This window comes from Phyllostomus hastatus, unplaced genomic scaffold (assembly GCF_019186645.2).
Source record: "Phyllostomus hastatus isolate PE091 unplaced genomic scaffold, TTU_PhHast_1.1 phas_contig_40, whole genome shotgun sequence".
NCBI classification, from domain to species: domain Eukaryota; kingdom Metazoa; phylum Chordata; class Mammalia; order Chiroptera; family Phyllostomidae; genus Phyllostomus; species Phyllostomus hastatus.
In genome coordinates this window covers 47,539,956-47,557,652 of record NW_025333872.1, presented here as the reverse complement: position 1 = coordinate 47,557,652, position 17,697 = coordinate 47,539,956, and the positions used below count along the sequence as shown (strand labels likewise).

The 17,697-nt window shown below is 34.5% G+C and overlaps 1 protein-coding gene across 2 annotated transcripts in view; it reads right to left on the bottom strand.

The window, feature by feature from the left end:
* Nucleotides 1-220: 220 nt before the first annotated feature.
* The window catches only part of UFL1 (UFM1 specific ligase 1), a 35,303-nt gene continuing 17,826 nt past the window's right edge, over nucleotides 221-17,697 (bottom strand). The window contains exons 11-20 of one of the 2 annotated variants that reach the window (XM_045843865.1): nucleotides 16,063-16,183; nucleotides 13,795-13,911; nucleotides 7,560-7,677; nucleotides 6,288-6,454; nucleotides 6,073-6,203; nucleotides 5,284-5,364; nucleotides 4,869-4,954; nucleotides 4,172-4,352; nucleotides 3,301-3,541; nucleotides 221-394 (exon numbers count right to left, since the gene is read on the bottom strand). In XM_045843865.1, the coding sequence (XP_045699821.1) occupies nucleotides 3,323-3,541; nucleotides 4,172-4,352; nucleotides 4,869-4,954; nucleotides 5,284-5,364; nucleotides 6,073-6,203; nucleotides 6,288-6,454; nucleotides 7,560-7,677; nucleotides 13,795-13,911; nucleotides 16,063-16,183 (1,221 nt within the window). In that variant the 3' untranslated portion in view covers nucleotides 221-394; nucleotides 3,301-3,322. Of the gene's footprint in view, nucleotides 395-431; nucleotides 702-3,300; nucleotides 3,542-4,171; nucleotides 4,353-4,868; nucleotides 4,955-5,283; nucleotides 5,365-6,072; nucleotides 6,204-6,287; nucleotides 6,455-7,559; nucleotides 7,678-13,794; nucleotides 13,912-16,062; nucleotides 16,184-17,697 lie in introns of those variants that run through there. The other variant, XM_045843864.1, reaches the window with a different exon arrangement.

Here is a 17,697-nt window from a genome sequence, read left to right as displayed (position 1 = left end):
ATCCATGCAGTCGCAAAGGGTAGGAGCTCCTTCTTTCTCTCTGCTGTGTAGTATTCCATTGCGTAAATGTACCACAGTATTTTGATCCATTCATTTACTGATGGGCACTTAGGTTGCTTCCAGCACTTGGCTATTGTAAACGGAACTTTAATTTTTGAATCTTGCCATCTCTTTGAAAGCAAAGCAAATTTTTAAGATATACATTAGTATTTCTGGTGCTTAGCTGTCATACAGGATTTGGGAGAGTATTGAGTCAAGGGTTTAAATTCACCCAGTCCTCCCATTGTTCCATCACACCACAACATAATCTCTTCCGTCCTGCTCTTCAGATATAGATCTGGGTAAATTTACTGCTAATCATTGCTGAATCAATACAGGTCGAATAGAGGCAAGCCTGGTAAAACAAATAGTAAAACACAACACTAGACAGAACTTACAAAAGTTTAATACATGTTTAGTCATTCCTTTTTTTTTATGTAAATGGAAAACACTGTGATTCTGAAAACTAAAGTCAAGGATTCTTTCTTAAATGGTTTGGATGAAGTCTCTCCTGGCTTCTATAAGTTGTTTTGTTTGCTTAGGGTGGTCTTCAAGGTACAGCAATTTGTGTGAATCCTAGGCCACTTTAATAGTGTTCCCAGATTTCTGTGGAAATGGCCATTCCAGAGTTTATACATGTGTTCTTGTCATTTCCCTATACACTGGGGTAAAAACATCATAGACATTGGTCAAAGAAAGCAAACCTCCCATTGCCCCAAACTTCTACCCAACTCACATAAACTAGTTCTTGATAGACACAATCCCACTTGGCTCTGGGTCCAGTGGCATTTCTGAGGAAGGAGTGAACTCTTTCTTCTCCATCTACAGGCGGCACTTTACCTCAGATGCTTTTTGTTCTTAACCTCAACCTTGGTGCTTTATGGTCTGAATAAAGCACATTCCCTAAAGGGTTCAAGATGATTCTAACTTCAGGTTAAGCAACTTCTACATTTATTGTTTTAATTTAGCATTACGATCTTTTCTAAAAATACACTGATTTTGATAAGCTATGTCACTCTTCACTGAGTCTTTCTGATGGCCAAAAATGAGTTTCCCTCGATCCTTCAAAAATACAGGTCTAGAGGTGGAACAAATGAACATGAATGCCTGAACATGTTATTCAAATATATTCAAATAGAAGATAAGAGTATAAATGCACATTTGCTGAAATCTAGCTAAATGAAAAGGTTTGCTAAAGTGAAATGGCTGATGAATGGCAAATTTTCAAGGAGGGAAGGATACTGAGGACAATGAGACTATTTTTGTGTAAGAACAATAGAGTAAAATACTTGAAAAATGTTCAGAATAAGAGTTAAAAATGTAAATGTATATAATACATGCATTAACTACCTAGTAATAATTAAAATAATGGATGCTTCAAAGTACCATAATATTTAATGGAAACAATAGGCAACTTTATTTTAAACAGCATTCTTAAATTTGCCCATGAAGATCGCAGTAGGTAAACACTGAACAATTTTTATTTTATTAACAAATTAGATTTTTACATAATAAAAATCAGCCATATAATTTTACTTACAAAAACAATAAAAACTGTTCTTATTTACTATGGAAAATAAGAACTATTTTGATAAATAAAAATATTTAATGCAAACAAAATAAGAATTTTTTTATTTGCTTCATCATCTCTTTTATTTTCACAAACTATCACCTAGTTTAACAAAAACAAAGATTACTTTGGTATCTTCTGAAATAAGCAATACTTTTTTTTTAATCCTCATGAGGACATTTTTCCATTATTTTTTAGAGAGAGAGGGAGAGAGAGAGGAAGAGAGATAGAAACATCGATAGATTGCCTCCTGTATGCGCCCAGACAGGGATCAAGTCCATAATCCAGGCATGTGCATTGACTGAGAATCAAACCAGCAACCGTTCAGTTATGAGACGACATTCCAACCAACTGAGCCACACTGGCCATGGCTGATACAAATGATAAAATTCTTAAGCAAAGACTGAATAAAAAATTATGTTGGGTATTCAATATTTTGAAAGCTGAATAAGTACATAAAACTAATTGGAATTTGTGGTCAGAATAGTTGTCATTTTTCCTCCTTTGTGCATATAAAGAAAATATATTAATAAAAAATAGCCAATAAAAACATTTTAAAATTTGTTACATTCTTATCAACTTTAATAATAATAATTTGCCTGCAATTATATAATTCCATTTACTCAGTATTAATACTCTGTCTAGAATTATAATAGAGGTAGGTAGACTGATTTTTATATTCAAACATTTTAAAACAGAGTTTTAAATACCACAGAAGGAATGATATAAAATAGTATTTTTTAATATTTGAGATTTAATTTACTATCATATTCAAAATAAATTTCTTTTGATATATAATAAACTGTTGCTCAAAACTAAGTAGGTTGAAATGATTATTTCAAGGGACTATTTAAGTTTTAATTAGTTCAATTAATTTAATTATAGTTTTAACTACTACTAATCTTTAGAAAAAAAGAATACCTATTTTTTAAGTAAGGGTGTTGATTTTTGAAAAATAAAAAAAGGTTGCAGTGATTTAAAAGCACTTATAAATCCCCTCACAACAAAGTAAATGAGGTGCTAGCGTGACTGATTGAATAAATTATATTTAGGAATGCAGACTGGGTTAAAGAAAAGTATTTGCATAAAATTTTTAGTTTTTCCATTGGTAAAATATGACATGCCTATAAACAGTAAGTTTTATTTTTTCTCTTACTCTTGTTAGCATCTTATTTTAGAATAAAGCACAACAATGCACGCCCCGCAGGTGTTCTTCTGCACCTGTAATGGCCTCCCCTGAGGACTCCAACCACCTATCTGCCAGAAATGGCTTAGCAACAAAAAATATATTTTGCAAATTTCTGTATGTTAGGTTTGAAGCATTCTCTATTAATTTTAAAATAAAATACACAATTTTCATTTTGATACCAAAGGGAGATTTTTCTTAAAGAACATGACCACATTTTAAGTTTCTGATTAATATGTCACTTGAAATATAATAACACAACAAATGAACCCTTTCCTAGAAATGAAAGACAGCAGAAAATTTATTTTTCATTCAGTATGTATATGGAAAGAAAATAAACATGAAATGTATAATTTTTAGAATTATAATTATCTAAAAGAAATCTTCCATGGGGACCTCCATGGAAAATATTCCGTGGAGAACTCAATTTATAAACATTCTGGGGACTGGAGTAAATATGTTTTATAACTACTCATTAGTAATTTGGGGGAAAGATGCTTAGTACCTGGCAAAAGTAATTAAGATCATTATTCTTCTGTCACAGATGATTTTCTGGATTTGAGAACAAGGTCTTTAATGGATAGAGAAAGTTCTTGGAGCTCTTTACGAGTAGTAGTGGTGATATCTTCTTGTTCTTTGTCTAATTCATCACTCAAGGAGTCATCTTCCTGCCCAGTCTTCTTATTTTGGTTAACTAAGTGCTTTACAACCAGTCCTTGATACTTCACCAAAAGAGTATGCTGATCCTGTGAAAAGAGAAAGGAGAAGCAAAGTTAACAAACATGACTTAAGTTTTGTGGAACAAAGTAGTATTTGTTCAACCAACATACACTGCAGGTCTTCACTTTACCAATCACTGGCCATGTAAGTAGAAAACTGAATGTAGCAAGGTCCTTGCTTTCAAGGAGTTTACATTTTAGGAGAGACAAAACAGGAATACAGATTATTTTAGTAGTCAATTTAGCTAGGTTCCATCACCAACAATATACTCAAAGTGATATGGCGGTTCAAAGAATCCACACTTACTTGTAGTGGAGGCATTACTCAGAAGAATTTATGCATGATAAGACTTTTTAAGGGATCCTTGAAGGACAGGTTAAACCTGAATAAGCTGAAATGAAAGACTGGACATTATTATATCTTTTCCAAAAGTTTAATTTTCAAATTCAGAATATTCTCCACCATGGATCTGATAGGATCCTAAAAGATTCTTGAGCTATACCAAGTTTTTAAAATCAATCTCCTAATTTTCTGTTCACATTTGCGGGAACAAAGATGATGTTGTTATGTCTTGGTGTCCATGATTCACATCTATCCACTTAAAATATTTGGAATCTAATGCTTTAAAAGTTTCAAGTGCGTTGAAAATGCAATACCTCTGGAATTTTACTATTAAGGAAAGCAATGATCTGTGGGACACATCTTCCAGGGGCATGGAGCATGCTGTGGGTAGAGAACTGGAACAACAGGACTGATGTGAGGTGCAGAATGAGAGCAGGGTCCTCTGTGACTTTCAGCTGCTCAGCCAGTGCCTGTCGATGCTGGAACAGGATCTGCCTAAACAAAAACACACAAATTCTCAACAATTTCAGTTCTTCCCTTCTGTTTTCATTTTTAATTTCTCTAGTTTGGTTATCTAGTTCCATAATAATTTTAAGGGACCTTTTTAGATATGGGGTATAGATAGACATAACCCTAATTGGCATGGATAAACGAATATACTAGAAAGTGAGAGGAAAAAAAAACAATATAGCAGGAATACTCAAAGTACTCTCTTTATTTTGAGTTGTAGGGGATCAAACAGAAGAGCATTCATTTAAATAGGTTTCCTGTAAAGGTCTCACAGCTAATAAAAAGTTCCCAGACCTGATCAACTATGAGATTAAGGAACTCTGCTACCTTGTCAAGGTGGGTCAGAGAAGGACACTGAAGTATATTAAGACTGAATATGCTCGAAGGTGTACAATTATTTAGACACATCAGTTCTCTAGGTAAGATTCAGATGGTCAAGTTCCAATTTCAGATATAACACATCTAAGAACTCATTAGTAATACAAGTTAATTCAGTGTTACCTTTCCCTTTTTTTGTCTCCCCTTTTCACCATAATATCGCAAGTTTCTGCTGCAGAATCCAGGCAGGAAAGAAAGTCTTCTATGCTCTGAAAAGGTATTTAATACCATGATTAATTTTTATAAACAGGTTGCCTAAAGAAAACACAACCATCGATACTGTTCTATAATTTTATACCCTAGATATCTGATATCAATTTTTAAACAAGGTTATTTTGTCATTGAATTTGAAATTGTGATTTAGGACTTTAAAGAGGGTAAACTGCCCCCAACTTGGTCTCCTCCTTCACTTCCCAAAAAGGTAGCTAAGGGCAGAATACTAGTTTTAGTCTTAGTTTAAAATTATTCTGATAAAAATCTACTCAAAGGTCACAAATTCTAGCTCCAATATATCTAAATAAAATCAAACTTTACTTACCTTTTCATTCAAGGAAGTATGGAGTTTTGTAAGAACTACTTTAGTTTCTTCTGATAATTTACTTAAAATTTTTTTTCTTACCTATGGGGGAAAAATTCTTTAGGTATTATGATTTTGACAGATGTTAGATATAAGATCAAACAAAATGGAAAAAGTATATTTATTACTATAACAGAATGTTGAATGGAATTTATATTTGTTCTTGAATTTTATATCTCAAACAAGGGACAATACTATGCTGAAAACATTCTAAAATCAGAGAACTAGTCAATCGCCAGTCAGCAAAGAGGACAGACACAGCCCTACTCCCCCATCTGCCAGCAGTACAAGAGGAAGATGAGAGGGAGGGGGAGGGTTACGGGGGGAACCAAGCACAAGTGTTCTTTTTAGAGACTCTAATTCTCTTCAGAATTAGTGTAAATATTGAAATGAGATGGTGTGACTTAATGAAGATGATGCAAAGTTATGGAACCCGGCACAAACATTACGGGGCTTGCAACTCAGCAGGAAGAAAGGATGTGACCTACCAATAATTAGGAAAAAATAAAACTGCTGGTTCCCAAGTAATTAAGCATCATTACTTTTCATAGACTGGTTATATGACCAATACTGCTAGCAACTGAATATACACTGTACTAAACGTGACCTAAAAATCTTATCCATTTGTTTCCTAAAATCTTTTCTCTTCCTTCTATTTTCCTTCTAGACTATTTCAGATATGAGTAAATAAAATATGCTCTGATTTTACAATGAAACACATCATTACTGGCAAGGAAAGCATGAACATACTTCACTTGTAATGGCTGCAGGGTCGTCGACCGCCATCATTAAATCCGAAGCTAAGAAGTTGAAAATGAGATTAGTGACGTCGGTACAGACTGTCTTTAGCAAGTGTTTGGTAAGAGCAGTCTGTGTATCATCTGAAAAATAACGGTGCTTTATTAAAGTGAATGTCCAAGAAAAATTATGAGAATCAATGAATGAAAAAAAAGTATTAAGTATACCTGTGAAGAACTTGATCCCTTTTTCAAATAATCTAATATTATTGTACAGATTTGAAACCTCTTCTTGCAAGTCCTTGATTGTGCGCTTTCTGCCAGTTCCAGAGGCTGAAGTTGTTGAAGACACGAATACTGAACGCACTACCTCGAGGTAAATTTTATTAAGAGGTCTGTGAACAAAATAAACATGTTTAGTTTATTAAAATGTACTCAGTTTACACAGATACAAAATTCTGATTCCATGGATATAAGGTTTATGAAGACATTTCTATTTTTTAAAATAAGAGCAATTTGGAGAACAGGTCACAAGAATCTGTCCTTCATTCCAGAAGTTATAACTTAAATAAATTATTTTTCTCAATTTTAAAGTACTCAATTATTGTGCTAAAGACAAAAAAAGGTAATTCAATTCAAAAGCTTCAATTCAAATTAAATTCAGAGAAGTTTTTCAAAGTTAATTTGGAGAATAGTAGACTCTAAATCTGTTCCCCATTTTCCATTTATAAAGTACGATAAAACATAATGTATTAAAAAAACCTTTTTATGTTCAACTCAGAAAAGATTATTTAAAGAAATAATGACAAATAATTAGTAACTATTTCAGCTTTTTACATATAGAAATATGACTATGTAATGAATTCAGGAATAAAAATATATTCACTTAATTTTTAAAAACTTCACTAGAAAAGCTACATTTCTAAATTCAAAGTTAGATGCACTTACCCAATGGGACTACTAATTTGAGAAAAGACTACATTAGTTAGTAATAATGGTCAAGTAAAACACAATTTCTGTGACTTCTGTATAAAAATAAATTTAGCTTGACTCATTTTAAATTAGTGCTAAATTTATTCTCTTTGAAGGCAGTTTACTACTTGATTTTCTCCCTAAAAGTGTACTGTGCACTTTCTGCCAAATCTAGATAGAAAACGATCCTTTCTCTTTTTCAGATGTTACTTTCATGCTATGGGAGACACAGGCCAGTGACTAGTGCTGGCGGCTTTCTCCCACCTAGGACTGTAAGACAAGTGAACAAGGATGCCTCCACACTTTTGCCTTTTATTTCCCACACAGCCTTGCCCAGAGCATTTAAATGTTTGTTGAAATGCTTCCCTATGCAAACAGAGTCTGGAATTTGGTGACTAGATTAAATTCTAAGTTTTGAAAAAGCCCCAAAACACCTAAAATATGTTTTTTATCATCTTGGTGAAAATTCTATTTAGTAACTCACTGAATTTCTATCATCAACCAGAAAAAAAATGTTTTTATACTTGCTTTATTAAGTACTCAGAAAGTTCAGAAATAAACTCCTCAGGGGCATCTTGTACACGTTTTCTTAGAAAATCTTCAATCTCATCCTGGAACATAAAAGTGATCTCTGGCTTCTTTTTTCCTGTAATAGTAATGAACAATGAGGAAAAAAAACCAACAAAACAAATGAGCAACATAAAGAAAATTATTTTACATGAACATATTTAATAAGGTGGTAATTCATTTACTGCCTACCACAAAGACTCTGATATTAATTTTTTGTCACCAAAATTATCCATATAGAATAATAATAACTTACAAAAATACACTTTAAAAAAGGATATATAGTGGCATTTTTTGAGTTATATTTTTCTAACTTTATTTAATGACTATTCTCTACATGTCAATCAGAAAATACTAAAGATAATTTTCCCTGATCTAACATGGATGGGAATCAATAAATTCTCTTTGTTGAACAATGATGGATACTGAGCAGAATTTCCTTCTTTATAAAAATGAGTATTACTAAAAATCAAGTCATCCTTGTAATTTACCTAAGATCTTCAGGAATACTCTTTATAATCATGCAAACCACAAGTGAATTAGAATTAAGCTAAAAATTATCTTTTTGTAAAGGCATAGAATTAAAAGAAATCTCATAATCTTATACCCATAATTTATTTTTGCTGTCACAAAAATAATTCCAAGGAAATTTGTATGTAGCTACTATAATGGAAATAATTGTTAATTGTGGAAATGTCATGCCTACTCACTTAGAAAAGTATAGACTACAGATAAAGAAAGCTAAAAATATTTCTCTTATTATAAAAATATAAAAGTGATTATTTGCAGCTAAGTCAATGACTCTAAAATTGAAACCTCAGAAATAAAAATAATATAGCTCAAAAGTCAATTTTCACTATGCATCAAAATATAAGTAGTTGAGATTACAGCTTTCAAATAAATGAGTACCATCCTTTCTTTTTGAGATCTGCTATTCATTCTTGTTTCACACCAAATAATTACTAATTTCTTTGCTTCTTGCAGGCATTTGAAGTTATTAAATTGTATTTCCTTCTAGTGATCTTTCATATTGAGTTAACCCTATATATATTAGCTGAGAACCTAATTACAACCTGATTTCAGAGATTACAACACAACCATATTTCAAAAGCAATGAAATTACATTACTTTTAGGTAGAATGGTTTAGCTATACTTTTTCAGCCCCTCTCCATAATCTATGTCCTAAAGGAGTAACACATGCCCCATTTAATAATTACTTAAGGTTGCAGATAATCGGTTTTTCTTTTTTCCTTTAAGGAATTTAATTTTTTATATATTTAATTATATTTTATTGATGATGATATTACAATTGTCCCAATTTTTCCTTCTTTACCCCTTCTACCCAGCATCCCCCACTCCCTCAGGTAATCTCCACACCATTGTTCATGTCCATGAGTCCTGTGTGTAAGTTCTTTGGCTACTCTATTTCCTATACCATACTTTACATCTCCATGGCTATTCTGTAACTACCTATTTGTACTTCTTAATCCCCTCTTCTCTTCACCCATTCCCCTGTATTGCCCTTCCCTCTAGCAATCATCAAAGGGTTCTCTGTATCTATGCTTCTATTTCTTTTCTGCTTGTTTGCTTAGTTTTTTAGATTCAATTGTTAATAAATATTTATTTTTGCCATTTTACTGTTTATAGTTTATCTTCTTTTTCTTAAGTAGGTCCCTTTAACATTTCATATAATCACGGTTTGGTGATGATGAACTCCTTTAGTCTTTTCTTGTCTGGGAAGCCCTTTAACTGCCCTTCAATTCTAAATGATAGCTTTGCTGGGTAATCTTGGCTATAGGTCCCCGCTTTTCATCATTTTGAACATTTCTTACCATTCCCTTCTAGCCTGCCAAGTTTCTTTGGAAAAATTGATAGTATTATGGGAACTCTGTTGTAGCTAACTGCTTTTTTCTTGCTGCTTTAAGATTCTCTCTTTATCTTAAACCTTTGGCATTTTAATTATGATGTGTCTTAGAACGGGCCTCTTTGCATCCATCTTGTTGGGACACTCTGTGCTTCCTGGACTTGTATGCCTATTTCTTTCACCAAATTAGAGAATTCTGCCTTCATTATTTTTTCAAATAGGCTTCCAATTTCTTCCTCCAGCACCCCTATGATGTAAATGTTGATATGCTTGAAATTATCCCAGAGGCTCCTTACACTATCCTCATTTTTTAAAAAATTTTTTTTTCTTCTTGCTGTTCCAATTGGTTGTTTTTTGCTTTCTTATTCCAAATCATTTGATATGATTCTGGCTTTGTCCACTCTACTGTTGATTCCCCGTAAACTGTCTTTTCAATTAGTACATCCTTCTTTTCTGACTGGATCTTCTTTATGCTGTTGAGGTCCTCACTAAGTTCCTTGAGCATCCTTATAACAAGTGCTTGGATCTCCGCCATCTGATTGATTGCTTATCTCCATTTTGTTTAGTTCTTTTTGTGGAGTTTTGATCTGTTCTTTCATTTGGGCCTTGTTTCTTTGTCTCATTTTGGCTGTCTCCTGTGTTTGTTTTTATGTATTGGGTAGAGCTGCTATGACTCCATGTCTTGGTAGTGTGGCCTGATGTAGCAGGTATCCCGCAGGGTCCAGTGGCATAGCCTCCCCTATCACCCAAGCTGGGCATACTCAAGGTGCACCATTCGTATGGGCTGAGTACACCCTCCTCTTGTAGTTGAGTTTTTATTACTTTTCACAGGTCAATGGGATGTATTTACCCAGGCCAGTCACCTGCAAGACTGGCTGTGACCACTGACCACCAATCTCTGCTCTAGTGGAGGATCAGCTGTGCCAGGGTGCACTCTACAGAGCAGGACTTACTTCAGCAGGGCTCTGGTGCCCACTGAGTCTTCCTCTTGAGTGTGTTGCTTGTGGTGACTGGGTAGTAGTGACCCAGGTGACTGGGTAGTAGTGCTATGACATGATCTGTAGCTGTTCACTGAGTGCACAGGCTCTAGGGTTTCCTGGGAGGAATAGGCCAAGGCCAGCCACTGCCTGTGTTCTATCTGGGGCCACTTGGCATAAGCTATAATGCTATCTACAGATGGCTGCTACCTGTACTGGACTTGGGGGGGCCCAAGTGTAGCCAGGCTGTGAACCAAGGCCAGCTGCTGCTAGTGCAGGGCCTGGGGCCACTTAGCAAAAGATATGGTGCTGTTGAAGCCAGCTGCTGCTTATTTGAGAGGATTTAGGAAAATCTGAAGCATGAGTGAAGACAAGCCATTCCTATGGAAAAGTCACTATTATTAACAGGTGGGCCCATAAATTGGGTGGGTCAGAGCCTCAGGAAATCAACAGAGTGGGGCAAACAGTGTGAGCCAGGTTGATGAAGTCTCAAATACGGTGTTTGCTGATCTATGGCTCTGTGGGTGGAGTGCTCAGAAAAGAAACAATGGTTCCTGCCAGCAGTTCTGTTTAAGATGAAGCTGCACTCCAGCTCTCACCGTGATGCCAGACACTTCAGTTCCTCCCTATATGTCACTGGCATCTTTCAAGCTGCTGCCTCAATGCTAGAGCTCAGGAGTAAGTCTAAGTAAGTCTGTGCAAGGGCCCTTTAAGGAGTACTGCTTGGGAATCTAAAAGTTTCTTCTACCAACTCAATCCCCACTAGTTTTTACAGCCAGAAGTTAGGGGGACTTCTCTTCTTGGCATTGGAACTCTGGGCTGGGGCTCCTGGTACGGGGCTGGGACCCATCATTTCTGAGATATCCCTCCTGATTTTTATCTACCACACGTGGTCGTGGTTGTGGGACCAGGCTGTTCCATGTCTCTGCATCTCTGCCTCTACTACCAGTCTGGATGGATGTGGTTTCTTCTTTAATTCTGAAGTTGTAGAATTTCCATTCAGCTTGATTTCTGACTGTTCTGAGTTGCACGGTTGTTCTATAGTTCAGCTGTAGCTTTGAAGTGGTTGAGCAAGGAGGTATAGAATGTTTACCTAGGCCACCATCTTGGAGAGCTCTGAGAAATTTTTTTCTAATATGTACCTTCACTCCTACTCCTACTGCATCTGGGGAGTGGGGCAATCAATTTATCAATGAAAAGTTAAAACCCACATAGGGCAGTCGTACAGTATTTAAAATAAGGGTAGAGCCCTAGCTGGTGTGGCTCACTGGATTGGGCGCTGGCCTGTGGACCAAAGGGTCGCAAGTTTGATTCCCAGATCAGGGCACATGCCTGGGTTGTGGGCTGGGTCCCTAGTAGGGGGCATGTGAGAGGCAACCACACATTGATGTCTCTATCTTCCTCCCTTCCCCTCTGCCTAAAAATAAATAAAATCTTAAAAAAACAGGGGTAGAGCTAGTAGTTTCTATGATTTCCTTTAAGTAATACTGTTTTATGCACGACAAGAACAGTGGCTATTTTTACCTATCTTAGAATACTTTAAAGACTGATATTAAGCCACTGTGTTATCACAAGTAGTGGCACATTAATAGCTGAAGTTGTGTCACTTCATATCTACATCTCTCAGCTCTGGCCTCTACATCATGAAATCCATGGAAGAAGTACAGTAAATGTCTCAAATTATCATTATTTCAATTTTTTCTCTTTTTGTTGGGGAAAAGGAGGTGGGAGGTATCATACTTTATTTTATTAAAACAAAGTATCCTAATTTTATTTAGAAAAATAAAGATGTCTCTTGCTAACTTAAAACAACAAACACTAACACGTACAGAAAAAGAAAGATGCATATACTTAAGTGTCCTCCTTAGATAGAAGCAACTAACCAATTAAGTGTTATCATAAAAATTAAATGTGTATAAAATTAATGTTTTCCACTTCAATTTGCAAAAATACAATTTTCTTAAAATATTATAACTTGTTTTACAAAGCAGTGGGATATAATAATGACTCTGCAAGTTGAAACTCTGCAAAGTCTTCTTTATAAACAATGGGAAAGTTTACAATTTTTCTATCACCTTTTTTTTTATAAAGGCAACAACTTTTTTTTAAGGTTTTTTTTTTAAGATTTTATTTATTTATTTTTAGAGAGGGGAAGGGAGGGAGAGAGAGAGAGAAACATCAATGTGTGGTTGCCTCTCACATGGCCCCCACTGGGAACGTGGCCCGCAACCCAGGCATGTACCCTGACTGGGAATCGAACCTGCGATGCTTTGGTTTGTAGCCCGCCCTCAATCCACTAAGCTACGCCAGCCAGATCTATCACCTTTTAAAAATATTTGTGAAAACATTAAAAGCTCTTACTGGTGGTTACAAATGGACAGGGAAATGAAAAATAGAACATACTTATAATTTAGTACACTATAATTTAGCTCATCACAAACATTGAGAATGGAAGTGTTTTATTTCTTTGTAAAAAACTAATCAAGAATAGTTTGAACTGTGCTTGCCTACTTCTTACCCTGTAATGTACAACACAAGGCAAGTATCCGTTCTATGCTTTGGCAAGTCGTCCTACTCCATTTTTAACTCTACAACATTTTATTCCTTGCCCCTTTAACATTGCGAAACACCTTTGAGAATTCCTTTAATGTCAAGTTTTTTGCCACCTTCACATCCTCAATGACCTTTTCATCCTTTCTGTCACAGCCACTTTCCTCATTTGCATCAATAAATGCACCTTTACCAAGTTCTTCTGGCTGTACAACTAGAGTCCCTTAAGTGGTAGCAATGTCAACATTCCCACTACTTCTTCTATAACTCCATTTATTCTTGATTCATATTTCATTAACATTGTTATCACGTTTTATTTATTTGCTGCACTTTCAACTTTGACGGCCAATTCCCTCTTTTGGTTATCCATTTTTGTAAAATGTCACAGGGATTTATCACTGGGAAACAATGAGGCAACACAACTACATGCTTTGTCTGTGTATAAAGTGAACAAGAGATGCACAGTGATCAATCTGACAAACTGAAATAAGTGATGTGATTGTCATAGATCATGGTGCAGGTCTACTATTCTGTGCTGATTTGTGGGCTCAGGAGCTAGCAGCAAAGTTAGTACTTTATGCATTTACCCAAAGTTAACACACCTTGGTCACTGAAATACGAACCTTGTTGTTGGGGACTAACGTCATTTAATTAAATTGTGGTAACTGAAATTCATGCCCACTGAAACTGTGCAAAGCAAGGACTTCCTGTATAAGCATATGCATCTAACTGCGTGCATCTTAAGAAAATGTTAAAGAAAAAATACCATGTATTTACAAAGAAGAATAAAATAATTCTACAAACCAGTATGAGATGACTCATCATCACTATCCTCATCTTTTCTTCCTTTCTTCTTGATTTTCTTAATTTTGTACTCTCTGGCATTGCCACCACCTCCTCCTCTCACACTTCCACTGCCCTCTGGTAGAAAATGACATTAGTTAGTATGACCTAACTTATTACCATTTTTAGAAAATAATGACACTACATTGTCATATTTAACTTTACAGAAGAAAAAAGCCAAATACTAAATTTTAGCTACTTTTAATGTCAAAGTTTCCTTATTAAAACAGAGGTTGCATAATTTGATAACTAAAATACGCAATCTCTTGAATTTGAACAACTCACTCAGACAGCCTATGTGCTCTAAATGCAGTCTCTTTCCCCTTCTCCAATGACGCATCTTTTCTGTAGCTTTGTCTCACTTTTTCTTGGCCAAACCCATTCATTTACCTCATCTTCTATCTTCCCCAAAAGAAGTGTACCCCCATTTGCCCTTCAGTTACCATAGTCTCATGAATATCCCTTATTACAATGCTTCACAAAATTTCCGTTGTTTTTGTCTTCTTGTAAAAAATTATTCCCCATATTTACAGGCAATATCCTGATTCTTCTTCCACCACTTAACAAAATAATAAACTTTTTGAGGGCAGGAAACATGTCTAACTAATATTCTGATACTTGGGGTTAAAGCAATGCTTGACACATAAGAGGAGCTCAATAAATATTATAGAGCATCTAAAAATGTGGACCATGAATATTAAATTGGATTAGTAGAAAAAAATATATATCAGTCACCTACTGGTTAAATCAAAACTAAAAAACCCAAAAATATGAAACTAAAACATGGTAAATAGAAGTGAAAAATGTTATTTGAAGTATTTCTCTATTAGATACTTACATTTAAAATATCTATTCTACAAAAAAGAATACTTCTATAATAGGGAGTTAAATATTGAAAATATATTGGTTCATAAAAATTCATTTTTAATATAATTTATATGAACTAAAGATTTTTTAAATTCTAAGTAAAATTACCTTAAATTTTATCATATCACTTAATTATAGGTTCTAATTTATTTTTCCTTACTTTTATGATAGAAAAATACAATTTTTAAAAGAACAAGTCCAAAGTGAATATGCTTTTTATTACACTTGGTAATAAGTTTCTTATGGGGAAGATGTTCATGTCTGGCATTATTCCATGCATTAGTTATCAACTATGACAACGCAATAGTACTACCACTGAGACAAAGTACCAAATAATCCTGGATCAGAAGAAATAAAATAGACTACTTATACTGACATAAGTGTAACTAATTAAGGTGAATTTATAACTATATCTTCAAATGTTATGATAAAATATCCATGACTGTGAATACTGCTATGATTTACTGAAGTAGTTTACTATATAGTTTTCTTAGAATAGAGAGAAATTTCAAAATATCATTACTGAAAGACTACAGAAAATGGGCTTTTAAGAGGAAAGAAAGTGATCTCAAAGAAACAGGAATGAATTCCCATAGCAAATAAAAATTGTTCCTACTATAAAAATTATAGAAAATACATGTTAGTTCCAAATGCAAGTTACTAGTATACCAGTACCACCTAGAATAATTTCCAGTGACTCTAAATTTAAAAAAGTAGTATTTCCTTGGAAAATTCATTTATTTGATAAGTATTTATAGAGCACCTAAAATACATCAATGAAGGTTCTAAATACCAGGGAAACAACAACAACAATAACAAAATGAGATGGACAAGCTTCCCATATAATAAAACACATCACAGTGATAAAAGTGATGGAAAAAATGTCAAGACAATATGACAGAGAGTGACTGTGCCTACTATTCTGGGAGACTAGGGAGGCCTCTCTGAGGAACCGACATTTAAAGTTGATCTCTAAACGACAAAAAGGAACCAGTTCCTTGAAGTTCAGGTAGAAAGAAGAGCTAGTGCAAAGGTCATGAGGTAAACACAGACTTGCCAACTCTGAGGGAAAAAAAAAGGCTACTGACTATGGGACTGGAACACAGAGGGCAAGGGGAGAACAGCGGCAGATGGGCCAAGCGTAAAATTCACTTAGCTCTCACAAATAAAACACAGAATAAGTAATCACCAATATTTCCATTTTTATAATCAAAATTTAATTCATCAGCAAAACATTTGGTTAATATTTGCAGTTAAAGGTGAACTGACCAAATAAAAGGCATTTTAAAGGGCCTAACACAGAGTTCACTGCAACAAGTAAAAAACTCATCTGTGAATCTCCTTTTTTAATAATGTATTTACCTGTTGCTTTCCTCCTTCGTTCATCTTTTTTATCTTTTTTATTTGTATTAATATTTTCTAAAATGGAGACTTGTTTCAGATCTTCTTCAGTTATTAAATGAACTGGATTATTTTTCAGTTCCTAAAATAAAAACAAAGTTTTTTTTTGATAGGCATAAATATGTCACATTACAAAAGCATAAAATAAAAGTTGTCTTATGTACTCACATCCTAATTATTCTTGTTTGGTTTTGTTGCTAAGATGTGTCTTGCAGTTGTCACTGAGACTGTTTCTCTTTGCCAAAAATTGGCCTCTTTCTTTGCTAATCTTGGATTTTGTATCCATTTCAGCTAATGAGAAATCCTGTCTGGTCACTGAACAACCAACTGATCACACAGCATCAAATACAATCTTCTTCAGCTGTTATTGGCTAGTTTTGCCACTGCTTAACAGATGACCCTTACTCCCTTTCTTTTAGAGACCTGAGATTACTAGAAAGATGATAAAATCTCCACCAGCACCCAACTCTACCATAATGAGCATATATGAACTACATACACACTTAGCATATAAATTTCCCCTCCTCTGGACTCATTTTTGATTTCTGCTTTTAAAAAATTTATGTTAAGAACAACAAACTATTTCTCAGTTCAGAAAATGGTTATCATGGAAAAGGGCTCATATCTGTAGTGATAAAGTCCATTTCCATGTTAAAAATGGTATTTTCCTTTTGGTTTTCCAAAGAAAAATGTTCAAATGATTAAATGACCTGTTTTCCTTTTTTAAAAATTTCATTGTATTGTTGTTCAATTACAGTTGCATTTCCTCCCCACCCTTTCCCCCAACCCCTCCAAACCCACCTCCCTCCCTTACTTCTACCCTCCCCCTTGGTTTTGTTTTTCTGAATTTATTTTTGTGTTTGGAGGGAAGAGCACAAGGAAAAAAACTGATGATAATATTAAGTTCTTATTTTAGCCAAAGGTCACAAATAAAAATAATAATATAGGCATTTAGTAACTGGTAGCTAACACGTAGCAGAGATTTTATGTGCATCCTTCCTTTATTTACAGTTACCCTTTGGAGAGGGGGAATCGCTATCCTTTCTCTGACGGTGAGGAAACTGGACATCTAGTTGTCCAGAGTCAAATAGAGAGTAAATAAGTTGAGAACAGAACTCAGGTTTACTGATACCAATGCTGTGTGTGCACTTTTTACTCCTCTCTGCTACTTAGCAGCTCAAATGTAGAAAATTATCCTTTTCAGACTTTTAAGAGCTTGAAAGGAATACAGATAAATATAAATTATTTACATGTTTAATAAGCTCTCATGAATTTATTAACAATCTAAGATAAATAGTCTGGTTCTACCTATTTGTGAGTAAGCTTTATAAGTAGATGGGGCTACTAACTAGAAACATCAATCAAATAGTCCTTAAAACAGACTTGGAATGCCCTCTACTTTGACAATAGTTGCTTAGAGGAATTATTGTACTTTGATAGTAACAAACACTTTCTTTCCTCAGTAAATTGCCTGGTGTGTGCACCTTGAACAGGTAAAATTAATGAGGCTCTGATAGATTTAGTTACTATGTTATGTAGTGATAGATAAATACACTGTGTACTTATGGATTTTAATGTTGGACCAATACCTTAACT